This window comes from Pinus tabuliformis, chromosome 3_2, assembly GCF_031772625.1.
Source record: "Pinus tabuliformis cultivar Carrire ecotype Pingquan chromosome 3_2, CPIR1, whole genome shotgun sequence".
NCBI classification, from domain to species: domain Eukaryota; kingdom Viridiplantae; phylum Streptophyta; class Pinopsida; order Pinales; family Pinaceae; genus Pinus; species Pinus tabuliformis.
In genome coordinates this window covers 509695527-509707968 of record NC_142302.1, presented here as the reverse complement: position 1 = coordinate 509707968, position 12442 = coordinate 509695527, and the positions used below count along the sequence as shown (strand labels likewise).

The window sequence follows — 12442 nt, the reverse complement described above, 5'->3', positions numbered from 1 at the left end:
GAATTGCATGGATCAATTTACTTCACCAAGTTGGATCTTCGTTTAGGATATCATCAAATCAGAATGAAGACTGAAGACATTCCGAAAATAGCATTTAGAACTCATGAGGGTCATTATGAATTTTTGGCCATGCCTTTTGGCCTTACCAATGCACCTTCTACATTTCAAGGTTTGATGAATTCCATTTTCAAACCCTTCCTTAGAAAATTTGTGTTAGTATTTTTTGATGATATACTAATCTACAGCAAGTCATGGAAGGATCATGTTGAACATGTTGACAGGGTGCTACAACTATTGGAGGAGAAACAATTATATGCAAAAATATCCAAATGTTTCTTTGGAGTACAAGAGGTGGAATATCGGGGTCATATTGTATCTCATGAAGGAGTTGAAGTAGACCCTAGAAAAATTAAATCCATTAAGGAATGGAAAATCCCCACATCCATAAAGCATCTACGAGGATTTCTCAGGTTGACAGGGTATTATCGCAAGTTTGTTAAGAATTATGGGAGAATAGCAGCACCTCTAACAACATTATTGAAGAAAGATGCATTTTCATGGACTCTAGAAGCAACAAATGCCTTCGAACATCTTAAAGAGGCAATGTGCCAAGCACCGGTCTTAGCTACACCGGACTTCACAAAAACCTTTATTGTGGAATGTGATGCTTCAGGAAATGGAATTGGTGCTGTTTTAATGCAGGATGAAAGACCCATTGCTTTTGAAAGTCGTCCAATCAAGGGAAAGTTTTTACACAAAGCTATTTATGAGAAGGAAATGTTGGCAATACTACATGCACTTAAGAAATGACGACCCTACCTAATGGGAAGACACTTCAAGGTAAAAATGGATCATGATAGCCTTAAATACTTTTTAGAACAAAGATTATCCTCTTAAGAGCAACAAAAGTGGGCCACAAAGATGTTGGGTTATGACTTTGAAATCATCTACAAAAAAGGGAAGCAAAATGTGGTGGCAGATGCACTCTCAAGAAAGGATGAGGATGTGGAAGCATTGTTGTGCGCCATTTCTATTATCCAACCAGATTGGATAAACGAAGCAAGGGAGGAATGAAAGAATGATGAAGAAGTGTGGGCACTTATTCTAAATTTACAACAAGATTCCAGTACATCTGATACATTTAGCTGGCAAAATGATTCGTTATGGTACAAAGATCGCTTATACCTCTATAAGAATTCCCAACTCAAACAAAAGATTCTTATGGAATTGCACACTTCCCTCTTAGGAGGCACTCATGATTTTTAAAAACTTACCACATGGTTAAGAAGGAATTTTTTTGGGATGGCCTTAAATCGGATATTCAAAAGTTTGTGGCAGAATGTTTGGTTTTCCAAAAAAATAAAGTTGAAACAATTAAGACACCAGGTTTATTACAACCTTTATCCGTTCCAAGCCAACGTTGGGAGGAGGTTTCAATGGATTTTATCATAGGTTTACCCAAGTCTAAGGGAAAGAGTGTCATCATGGTGGTAGTTGACAGACCTACCAAGTATGCACACTTTTGTGCATTATCACATCCATTTAAAACCAGTACAGTTTCTACTGCATTTATGGAAACAATTCAAGAGCTACATGGAAACCCAAAGACTATTGTAAGTGACAGAGATCCCATTTTCACTGGAAATTTTTGGACAGAATTATTTTCTTGTCTCGGTACTCAGTTAGCTCATAGCTCATCTTATCATCCTTAATCTGATGGGTAGACTGAGATAGTAAACAAATGTTTGGAAGGATATCTTCGTTGCTTTGTATCTGATAAACAGACACAATGGGTCAAATGGTTGCCTATGGCTGAATGGTGGTATAACACTTCCTTCCATACAACAAAAAAAATGACCCCATTTATGGCACTTTATGGATATCAACCACCATCCATCACATCATATTTAAGAGAAAATTCTAAGGTTCAAGCAGTGGAACATCACATCGAGCATCAACAACAAGTCCAACTCTTAAAGGATAACCTCGTGTTGGCGCAGAATAGAATGAAACAACAGGAAGATCAACATTGCAGTGAAATAAGTTTTGATGTAGGTGATTGGGTATTCCTATGGCTACAACCATATAAACAAATGTCCCTCAAGCAAGCTAAGAAGGATAATAAATTATCACCAAAGTATTATGGTCCACACAAGGTGCTGCAAAAGATTCGTACTATGGCATACAAATTGGAGCTTCCTGCAGCTTCTCGAGTGCACCCAGTTTTCCATGTTTCATGTTTAAAGAAGGTTATAGGTGACAAGCTCCCAGTTCAAACAATATTGCCAGAACTTGATGAGGAAGGAAAAATTATATTGGAACTGGAAGTAGTCACAGAAACAAGAACTCAATAGCTACGAAATCGATAAATTTCGGAGCATCTCATCAAGTGGAAGAACTTATCCACTGAAGATTCCACATGGGAGGATGATAATTTTATACAGAAGCATCCAGAACTACTCAAGTGTTGAGGACAACATTTTTTTGAAGGAGGGGCATGTTAGGTCCCTATAATACTAGTGATTATCCCATTACTATTGTAGTTGTACCCCTTATTAATATTGTTGTGCCCCTATTGTCCCAATATTGTTATTACTGTGCCCCATAGAATCCCTCTATTGTTATTTTTGTGCCTTTATATTATTATTGTTAGGTTGGCTTGGTTATATTGTGACTCCTTAGACTCCTATATATAGAAAGGAGGTTTTGTCATTTGAATCATCAAAGAATCATTCATTTGTGTAATGTAAAGGAGGTTTCCCCCTCGAAGAGGCTGAATTCTAAGGCATTGATCTATCTTTTCTATCCTTTTGTGAGCTGGTTTCATAACAGAAAAACTAACCAACATAGGGATGGGCTAACCCAGGTATACCCATAAATATGGAAATCAAATGACTGAATATGAAAACATCATTTCTCATTGACCATGCACATAATAATGACTAACATATGCGAAGGGTACTTTAAAATTCATGCTCATACATGACATCGTTCTAATCATGAACATAAAGTAAGTCTCACAAATCAAGCATTCATTTACATTTACAAACACATAATATATTGTAACATTCAAAACATAAAAATATTCATCATAGTCCTTAAGAAAATACACATAAGAAATGCACACTTATATGTGTGTTTGAACATGATTGGAAATATAAGAAGGGACTTCAACTCTCCACCCAACTATGCACTAGTCTCATTGTAGTCTTTATTGCAACCAACCACCCCTAATCCATATCCAACGTATTAGGGGATGTGTATTCAAGGAGATTCACACCCAAGGCTTAACCACAGTGATCCAATTCCTCCACCAAATTCCCACTAATCCTTTAGGCTTAAAAACATGGTTTAGTGGCCTCTACGCAGGCACAGGGAATTTTTTTTGGGTTCACAGAGCACAAAGTGCAATTCCATCCATCTTAGGCCTACTACCTTCTCACTAGTAACTTGACACAAATTTACTCTCTAATTTCTTCTCCTAAAGCTCCCTTTCTCTACAGTCTCTAAAACTCTATATGCTCTATGTGTAATGAGCTTATGTGCGAATTGTTTTATTCTTTTCCACACTTCAACTACACTTCTCTTTTTCACACAATCATTTACTATTATTTCTAGTGTATGATCTCTTCATCTGATCATCTTTTCTCTCCCTCGAGGTTATCATCCTATCTCAAACAAATTATATAAGAATGACAGTATGGGTGGTGTCCTTCACCTAGTTTGTCCAATCCACAATTCATTGCCTATTAGCACAAGCCATTCCTTGGTTCAGGTGGTAGTCAAGGTAATTTATTGAGTTTGGTATGGTCTACTGAAAACATTCCATAAGAAACCAAACAAGCATGCAACAAGCACTTCATCAGGTAAACAACCACCTTCCATATGCCTTCCACTCATAACTTTGGATATGTACATGTCCCTCCGTTCAACTAGTCATCAGTCTATTTTTAAATAATTTACATAAGTTCAAATATTTACGGACTTGTATTCACACACATGGGTTGCATTGAAAAGGGGATGTTACATACCTCACCCCCTTAACATTGTCCTTGGTTTTCTATAAATAGAACACAAAATTAACCATTGAGTTTTATATTTACAACTCTTACATTTATTTACATAGTAAACAAAAGGAGTAACACACCCTCATTTGATCTATCATTTCCCATGTGGCTTCATCTAGCCCAAAGTGCTTCGATTACACCTTGGCCATCTCTATTACTCAGTTTTGGAGCATAATCTACCTCCTGTCTAGGATGCATAATGGTTTTGGTTGGAACTCTCGCTCAAGTTCCACTTGTATCAAAGACCAATCAACAACATGATTAGTATTACATACATACTTATTAAGTAAAGAGATATAAAAAACATCATGTTCTTTCGTTGTGGGTGGTAAGGAAAATCTATAAGACACTAGCCCCACTCTTTCCAAAATTTGAAAGGTTCCACAAAATCTAGGTGCCAATTTAACATAAGATCCCACTTTTGGTGAGCTATTCCTTGGTTTTATGATGACATACACATCCTCTCCCACTTGAAATTATTTATGCATTCTCTACCGATCTATATAATCCTTTTTCCTATCTTTGGATTCCTTCAATTTCTTCCTAATATGGAGCACTTACTACTCTATTTCATTTAATATGTCCATCCCAATGACCACCCTATTTATTGGGTCATCCCAACTAATAAGAGTGTTACATTTTCAGTCAAGTAGATATTTAAAAGGGTTCATATTTAGTGACTCTTAGTACCCATTGTTGTGGGAAAATTCAACTAGTGGTAGGAATTTTTCCCACCTCTTTGGGTTATGAATAACATACATCCTCAACATGTCCTCTAAAATTATGTTAACTCTCTCAATTTTCCCATAAATTTGAGGATGATATGTTGTACTACAATCTAACTAGGTTAAAAATCCAACAAACAATGCCTTCCAAAAATCATCATGATCTAAAATGATCTTCTTAGGTATATTTTGAAATATCAATATTTCCTTCACGAAAATATAGGCTATGTCGATTACCTTATGAGTGGACTTAACAAATATAAAGTGGGATTGCTTACTCAACTTATGCACAACCACCATAATGGTATCATGGCGCGTGGGTGTCCTTAGTAGTCCTATGATGAAGTCCATAGATATGGATTTTCACTTCCACTTAGGAATGGGGATTGGTTGTTGCAATCACGTTGAGTGTCTGCATTTCAATTTGGCTTGTTGACCTTCTGAGCACCTGGAAATTTACTCAGTAACTTCCCTTTTCATACCTAGCCAATAATATATCATTTTATGGCTATTATCATTTTCTGAAAATTAGGATGACCTAAGTATGATATTTTGTGAAACTTGTCGAAGATGAGATTCTTCAAGTTACCCATACAAGGTAAATAACACGTCCTTAAATTTCAACATTCCATTTTCTCTGAGAATGCAATTATTACATAATGGCCCTTCTGGCTCTTGCTTCAAGCAATCTTTCACATGCCAAAATTTCTTGTCTTGTATCAATCTCCCTTTATCATTTTATTGATATTAAATTCACAAGTGCTCATGGTATCCAAGAATTCCATTTCCAAGCTTTCACTAAGTGTGTATGCTACTTTGTTTTCCTTTCCTTTAATGTGCTTTCTCAAATTTGAACTCACTGATCAAATCCAACCATCGATATTTTCTAGAATTTAACCAGTGAAGGGATTAGTTAAACTAAGTATACCCATAAATCTAGAAGTCAATTGACTGAAGATGAACACATAATTGTGCATTCACCATGCACATAATAATGAATATCATATTCTAGGCACACTTTAAAATTCATGTGCATTCATGACATCATTCTAATCATGAACATACAACGAGCCTCAAAACTCAAACATTCATTTACATTTACAAACACGTAAGATCTTGCACCATTCACAACGTAACAAGATTCATCACAGTCTATAAGACAATAAACATAAGCAATGTACACTTATTTGTGTGTTTAATGACGACTGAAAAATGAAGGAAGGACTTCAACTCTCTAGCCAATTGTAAGCCAGCCACATTGCAATCTTTCTTGTAACCAATTACCCCGAGCTAGATCCAAAGTTTGAGGGGATGCATATTAAGGGAAATTCAAACTTGAGGCTTAATCACATAACCAGGATAAGGAGTCCACTCTCTAGGTAGTTTATCAACTACTCTCTAATAGTTAGAACCAAAGTGACTCACTTACTCTGTGGGTTAAAACATAGGGCTTCACCCAATATCAAATGGGTTATGCCTTAGTTCTAGGAGGTGAAATCACTTCTTTTGTGGTTTATCAGCTGCCTATGCATGGAAAGCACCGTAGGGGTCTGTAGTCCACTATCCAAGTGGTTTATCAGCCTCATTGAAAGTGCCAAAGTGACTCATATTTCCCTATCTCAGTGAACCATCAGCCAAGCAACAAGCACCAGGTGGCTTATCAACCTCACAACAAGCACCACAGTGATCTAGTTTCTCCATTGAGTTCTCACTAATTCTCCAGGCTTAAACACACAATTCATTGGCCTCTACATGATCATAGGGAATTTTTTCCCAATTCATAGAGCAGAGGGTTCAGTCACACCTAACTTGTGCCTGCTACCTTCTCACCAACAACTTCAAATAGAGTTCATCTCTAGTGTCTTCCACCAAACCTCCCTTGGTTTGTGGTCTCTCGGCTCTACATGCTCTCTATGCAACAAGTTTCTACACCAATCATTCTATGATTTTTCCGCACTTTGATTGCACTTCTCTTTTTTTCACTCTTTTACTATTCTTTCTAGTATCGTGTCTCTTCGTCTAATCATCTATTGTTTTCCTTCGAGGCTATTGTCTTGTTTTGGCCACATTCCACGAGGAAGAGGGATTGTGTGGGTGGTTTCATTTGCCTAGTTTGTTGACTCGACACTTCACTTCCTATCAGCACAGGCTAGTCATTGGTTAAAATGGTATTCAAGGTGATTTATTGAGGTCGGTATGGCCTATTTACAACATGCCATAAGCAACCAACCAAACACACAATAGGCGCTTCATTAGGCTACAACCGCCTTCCACAAGCCTTCCCCTCAAAACTTTGGCTCTAGATGTCCCACCCTTCTACTAGTCATCAATTTGTTTTCACATAATTACATAGGTTCAAAATTTACATAATTATATCCACATATACTAGTTGCAATAAAGAAAACTATTCCATCTCCTTCCTTCATCATTCATCATGTCTTCATCATCTAAAAAAAATGATAAATTACATAAATATCAGCGCAACATTTACCATCAACTCCACTCAAGCTCCTCACACAAATAACAAATTACATAAATACCACAAAATTTTAGAGCCCATTACCATGCCCTTTAGTTACAAATTGAAAGATAAAAAACTAAACATTGAAAATAAAATCCTAGTGTGAAAATATATATTCATTACACATTTTGACATCAAAGTTAAGATAAACTTCAAAATATTTATTTGTTACCTTCCTGGCATCATCACGGGGTGGAGGTGTATGACGAAGATGGAAGTACCAGAATGAGGGAAGAGGTACTTTTTAATTTAAAAAATAATTAAAATCTTCACTTTTTTCTGTTAGACGAAGATGCCATAAGACAGTTAAATGTGTGGTGTAGGGTCCGAAAGGAATGTATCTGGATTGGCTCATGTATGGCACCTAACTAACGATACAGACCAAACAAATAATTTAAAAACTTCGATTTTTGGCCGCAAAAGAAATAGTTAATGAGGCCAGGAGGAAATTTGAATCTCTATCTGTCATAAAGTGTGATGTAGGGTCCGAATTAATTCATCTGGATTAGATTGTCTTCGCATGTACATAGCGATTAAAAGCACAGATAATCACCCTTGTCCTATCACTTTGGCTGCACGAAACAAATCTTCCATGTATGATTTTTATTCCATTCATCTAAAGCCACTTCTTCATTTATAAGGGCTTTTTGGAAATAAAATGCTCCTCTGGATTTGGGTTGGTCGGCGACTTCCACCGTTCAGAATCTGTAGGTCATTACACAGTTGAATTTGACAAGACCTTAAAAGACGAATTTTTGGGCCAACGTCTTAAATTTGTCTGAGAGATATGAGGTATAAGATAATCTAAAGGTGCATGTTAATTATGGGGCAGATTTTACCCGAGGTCAAAATCTGTAGCAAATTTATCATGCATTACGGTGGTACTAAATCCTTAAAGCGCGGGGAAGAATCGATTATGTGCATAGCGGAGTGAGATGAATCTGAAGCAAAGTCCCGTTAATTTTGGATTTGCATGTGAAGCAAGCCAACCATATCTATAGGTCCTGTTGTGTATTTTGGAAGGATTTGCAATTTGGAAATCGCCATTAGCTGGCTCAACTCTTTGTATTTTGGGTAGTTATTGATAATAATTTCACTTTCTCTAGAACTATGACAGAGGGGTCGAGTTATTCTCATTGCTGATATGGTAGTTTTGAACAACCGTGATTTTTGGCTATCCATTTTTTTAACAGTGATTGTCGGGCGTTATCCCGGTAAAGTACTCTCACCCACATGGTAACAGTGTTCGATGCCCAATAAAGTTGAGTTGGCCCCAACATTAATGCCCAACTCCTACATAGTTTATTCATTTAGCAATTCCCAATTTCTTATATAAGAAAGGGCAAGGTGTTCATGCAGATTCGTACACACGAGCAGAGTTCAACACAAGTTTGATCATCTTATGTGTAGTCGACTGGTATTAGTTATAATTTATAGGAATTAGCCTAGCAGCTTGTTATTATGATTTACCATATTTTCTTCTGCAACTAGTATACTCCATCTCATAAGCTCAACAGAGTCTTCTCTTGTTCAATATGTTGTTGGCAGAATCGACTCAGCAGAAAACTTGTATTCTCTTGTTCAATATGTTGTTGGCAGAATCGACTCAGCAGAAAACTTGTATAGCAGAATCGACTCAGCAGAAAACTTGATATTCCCATCGTTGTAATCTGCAGATTGCAACATTCTTAGCTCGCTTCTGTAACCAAAATGTCTGGCTATCGATGTGTACTGTCATTTCTTAGTTTCTTTGGAATGTTTTGCGCTCGTTCTTCAGCAGGAAAGTCATTCGAGATTCTCGAAAATTTGGGAGTGGCTGTCCTTGGTCAGCCGGTGGTTGTATCTGGTTCTAAAGATACACAAGAATCTGCAACGAAATATGTGGAGGAACCCGAACGGGTAGTTGAAGCGGTTGAAAGGTAATTGGTCTCCGTCATACAATGCATAATTCAGTTAATATGGTACTTAAGATAGATGTCGAATTGCTGACATTTGTCTCCTTCATGAATGAGTAGATTAGATATCGTCCACAAGTAAGGCTTGTGTCTAACCGCTGCCTTGTCTCACCTGAGATCTTTTTTAATCTCTGGGATCTTTTTTTGAATGAGTAGATTAGATATCGTCAACAAGTAAGGCTTTATAGAATTTTTCAGTGTTGAAAGGCCCAGTTTTTTGCAATGGCATTCTATTCACCCGGGCTGAGCTTTATGTTAAGATGGAACTAATTTAACCACGGGAGGGATTGGATATGTCGAAGTGTGCTTAATTATTGAGCTAGTAGCCTTAATGCATGGTATTTTTAGTACATAATACTCAATATTGGCAACAAATAACCAACTTGCTCATGAGCCATAAATACACGGGGTTGTATATCCAGCAGTGAGATCACTCGCCTTCCAAAATCCAACTATGGACAAGCCCGGACATTTATGACCCTAGCTGGTTATTTTCCGCCCTTAATATTCAGCGAAATGATATTTTAGACCTGATTTGGCCGCAAAAGCAAATTATCTCCACTAGGTTCTAGAGAACTTTGAATATATTTCCGTCAGGGCTGTACAGTACCTTGCTTGTCTATAATGTGCGTTTAGGGATCTTAAGGTGTTATGGGCTTGGGCTTAATTAATGGAATATATGGTGGGAGCATTAACGGTTAATTGATGGAATGTATCGCAGGAGCATTAACAATACGAGGAGGGAGCTAAGTTATTTGTCTTGTGGAACGGGGAACCCCATCGACGACTGCTGGCGCTGCAATCCAGATTGGGAAAATGATCGAAAGAGGCTCGCAGATTGCGCCATTGGGTTTGGCAGGAATGCCATTGGAGGGAGGAATGGGAGGATTTATGTTGTCACAGATTCCAATGACTACGATGCAGTCAATCCCCGGCCGGGTACCCTGCGCCACGCTGTTATTCAAACCGAGCCTCTGTGGATAATTTTTCAAAGAGACATGGTCATCCAGCTCAAAGAAGAGCTTATCATGAACAGTTACAAGACAATCGACGGGAGAGGTGTAAATGTCCACATTGCCAACGGTGCCTGCATTACGGTACAATACGTTCACCACATTATCATTCACGGGATTCACATCCATGACTGCAAGCCTGCAGGAAATGCCATGGTGAGGGATTCCCCGGGACATTACGGGTGGAGAACGAGAAGTGATGGAGACGGAGTCTCCATCTTTGGGGGAAGCAATATCTGGGTAGATCATTGCTCCTTGTCAAACTGTGCAGATGGACTCATCGATGCAATCCTGGGGTCGACTGCAATAACAATTTCAAACAACTTTATGACGCACCATGATAAGGTTTGAATCTCAATTCTGGCGTTCTAACATTAAAAGTTCAAAATTTCCTATTCATGCTTATCCCATTCGTCACATTGTGATATATAAATTGTCACAGGTCATGCTCCTCGGCCACAGCGACGAATATGTGCAGGACGTTAACATGCAAGTAACGGTTGCCTTCAACCATTTCGGGGAAGGGCTCGTCCAACGCATACCCAGGTATCTGAACCGATCTGATTTCAGATTTTTCGATTTGTGTTTTATGTGTTAACAATCCAGCAAAGCTTAGAGGTCAAAATTTTCTCTGTAAAACAATGTTTAATGCTGAAACGCAGATGCCGACATGGCTACTTCCACGTGGTGAACAACGATTACACACACTGGGAAATGTACGCAATCGGTGGAAGTGCGAACCCAACAATCAACAGCCAAGGCAATCGATTCCTCGCACCTGTCAATCGCTTCTTCAAGGAGGTAAGCTTTGCTTATTCAATTCTGCTGAATCTATTAGTGTCCAAACTTACAGAGTGAGTAGATGGAATTGATGAATATGAATGGTCGGACAGGTGACGAAGCACGAGTACGCACCGGAAAGCGCATGGCGGCAGTGGAATTGGAGGTCAGACGGAGACCTAATGTTGAACGGAGCGTTCTTTACTCAATCGGGCGCGGCCGCATCGTCGAGTTATGCGAAGGCTTCGAGCCTAGCAGCAAAGCCATCGTCTCTGGTTGGCTCCCTCACAGGGAACGCCGGTGTTCTGGCATGCCGAAAAGGCACCCGCTGTTAATCCCAACAACAGTGCAACGCACATAGCCACTCTCAATGTCCCTGTCTGTCCCAATTAGCTTTTCGGTAGCAACTTCCCTTTCTGTAGTATATGTAGTGACCACTCTTTCATGTGACAGCATGGAGCATAATTTGACGAAGCTCTTCCACTTTTCAAACATTGAGCTGCACGAATATACCGCTCTTCTCTTTTCTGTAGTATATGTAGTGAGCACTCTTTCATATATGTAGTGAGCACTCTTTCATGTGAGAGCATGTTACATAATTTGACGAAGCTCTTCCACTTTTCAAAGACTTCAGCTTCACGAATATACCGCTCTCCTCTTTTATGTATGGGAGTTAATGCGCAGGCGTAGATGTGTTCTAGATTGCATAAATAATGTGTATGTACAATCATTTATATAAGTTTTCGATTCTATTTCGGTGTCCCTGGGCAGTATTTTCATACTATTCCTCATGGGTTATTTCTTCTTCTTTCTCTTTTACTGGTTAAATTGTTTTTCATAACATGAAAATATCATAATTTACTTAATTGTATTTTACTTAGTTATCAAATTAGTAATAAGACAGCTACAAGACATCTACAAGATATATTTGAGTAGTAATAAGACAGTTACCAGATATATTTGCTTATTAGACTATTACTTTCCAAAAAAATGACCTTTTCACCCAACCTAATCCGTTTTTAAGATATACTCCAAACCGTAATCCGCTTTTAAGACATACTCCAAATCCTTTTTTAAAGAAAAATTAAGATTTAAAATTATAATCTTGAAAATTTTTAATACATATTCCAAACAGAAGATCCAGTTTTAGGAGACATTTAAAATTATACTCTTGAAATATTAAGTAAAAAGATAAATAACTTTTATATCAATATTAAAAAAAAAAAATTATCAATATTAAGGAAGAAAATTGAAACTGAATTTCATAAATCAAAGATATTAATTTACTTCATATATACAAGATTTTTATAATAAGATAATTTGCTGACAAATAAGTACTCTAAATTTTTTATTATCTTTTTTAAAGTAATAATATGTTGAA

General features: G+C 37.7%; 1 protein-coding gene across 1 annotated transcript; it reads left to right on the top strand.

The window, feature by feature from the left end:
- The first annotated feature begins 8980 nt into the window (after window positions 1-8980).
- On the top strand, window positions 8981-11741 carry LOC149181553 (putative pectate lyase 5). Its single transcript, XM_089418351.1, has 5 exons — window positions 8981-9232; window positions 9990-10626; window positions 10724-10827; window positions 10944-11082; window positions 11175-11741. The coding sequence occupies exons 1-5, from the start codon at window positions 9024-9026 to the stop codon at window positions 11394-11396; spliced, it is 1311 nt and encodes a 436-aa protein (XP_089274477.1). The 5' UTR covers window positions 8981-9023; the 3' UTR covers window positions 11397-11741.
- The last annotated feature ends 701 nt before the right edge of the window (window positions 11742-12442 follow it).

What these genes read in the sequence shown, in the direction of transcription:
- LOC149181553 (XM_089418351.1), top strand. Translation starts at nt 9,024, where the DNA reads ATGTCTGGCTATCGATGTGTACTGTCATTTCTTAGTTTCTTTGGAATG. An exon ending in TTATGACGCACCATGATAAG is followed by an intron (nt 10,627 to 10,723) that starts GTTTGAATCTCA and finishes AAATTGTCACAG; the next exon opens with GTCATGCTCCTCGGCCACAG. An exon ending in CTCGTCCAACGCATACCCAG is followed by an intron (nt 10,828 to 10,943) that starts GTATCTGAACCG and finishes GCTGAAACGCAG; the next exon opens with ATGCCGACATGGCTACTTCC.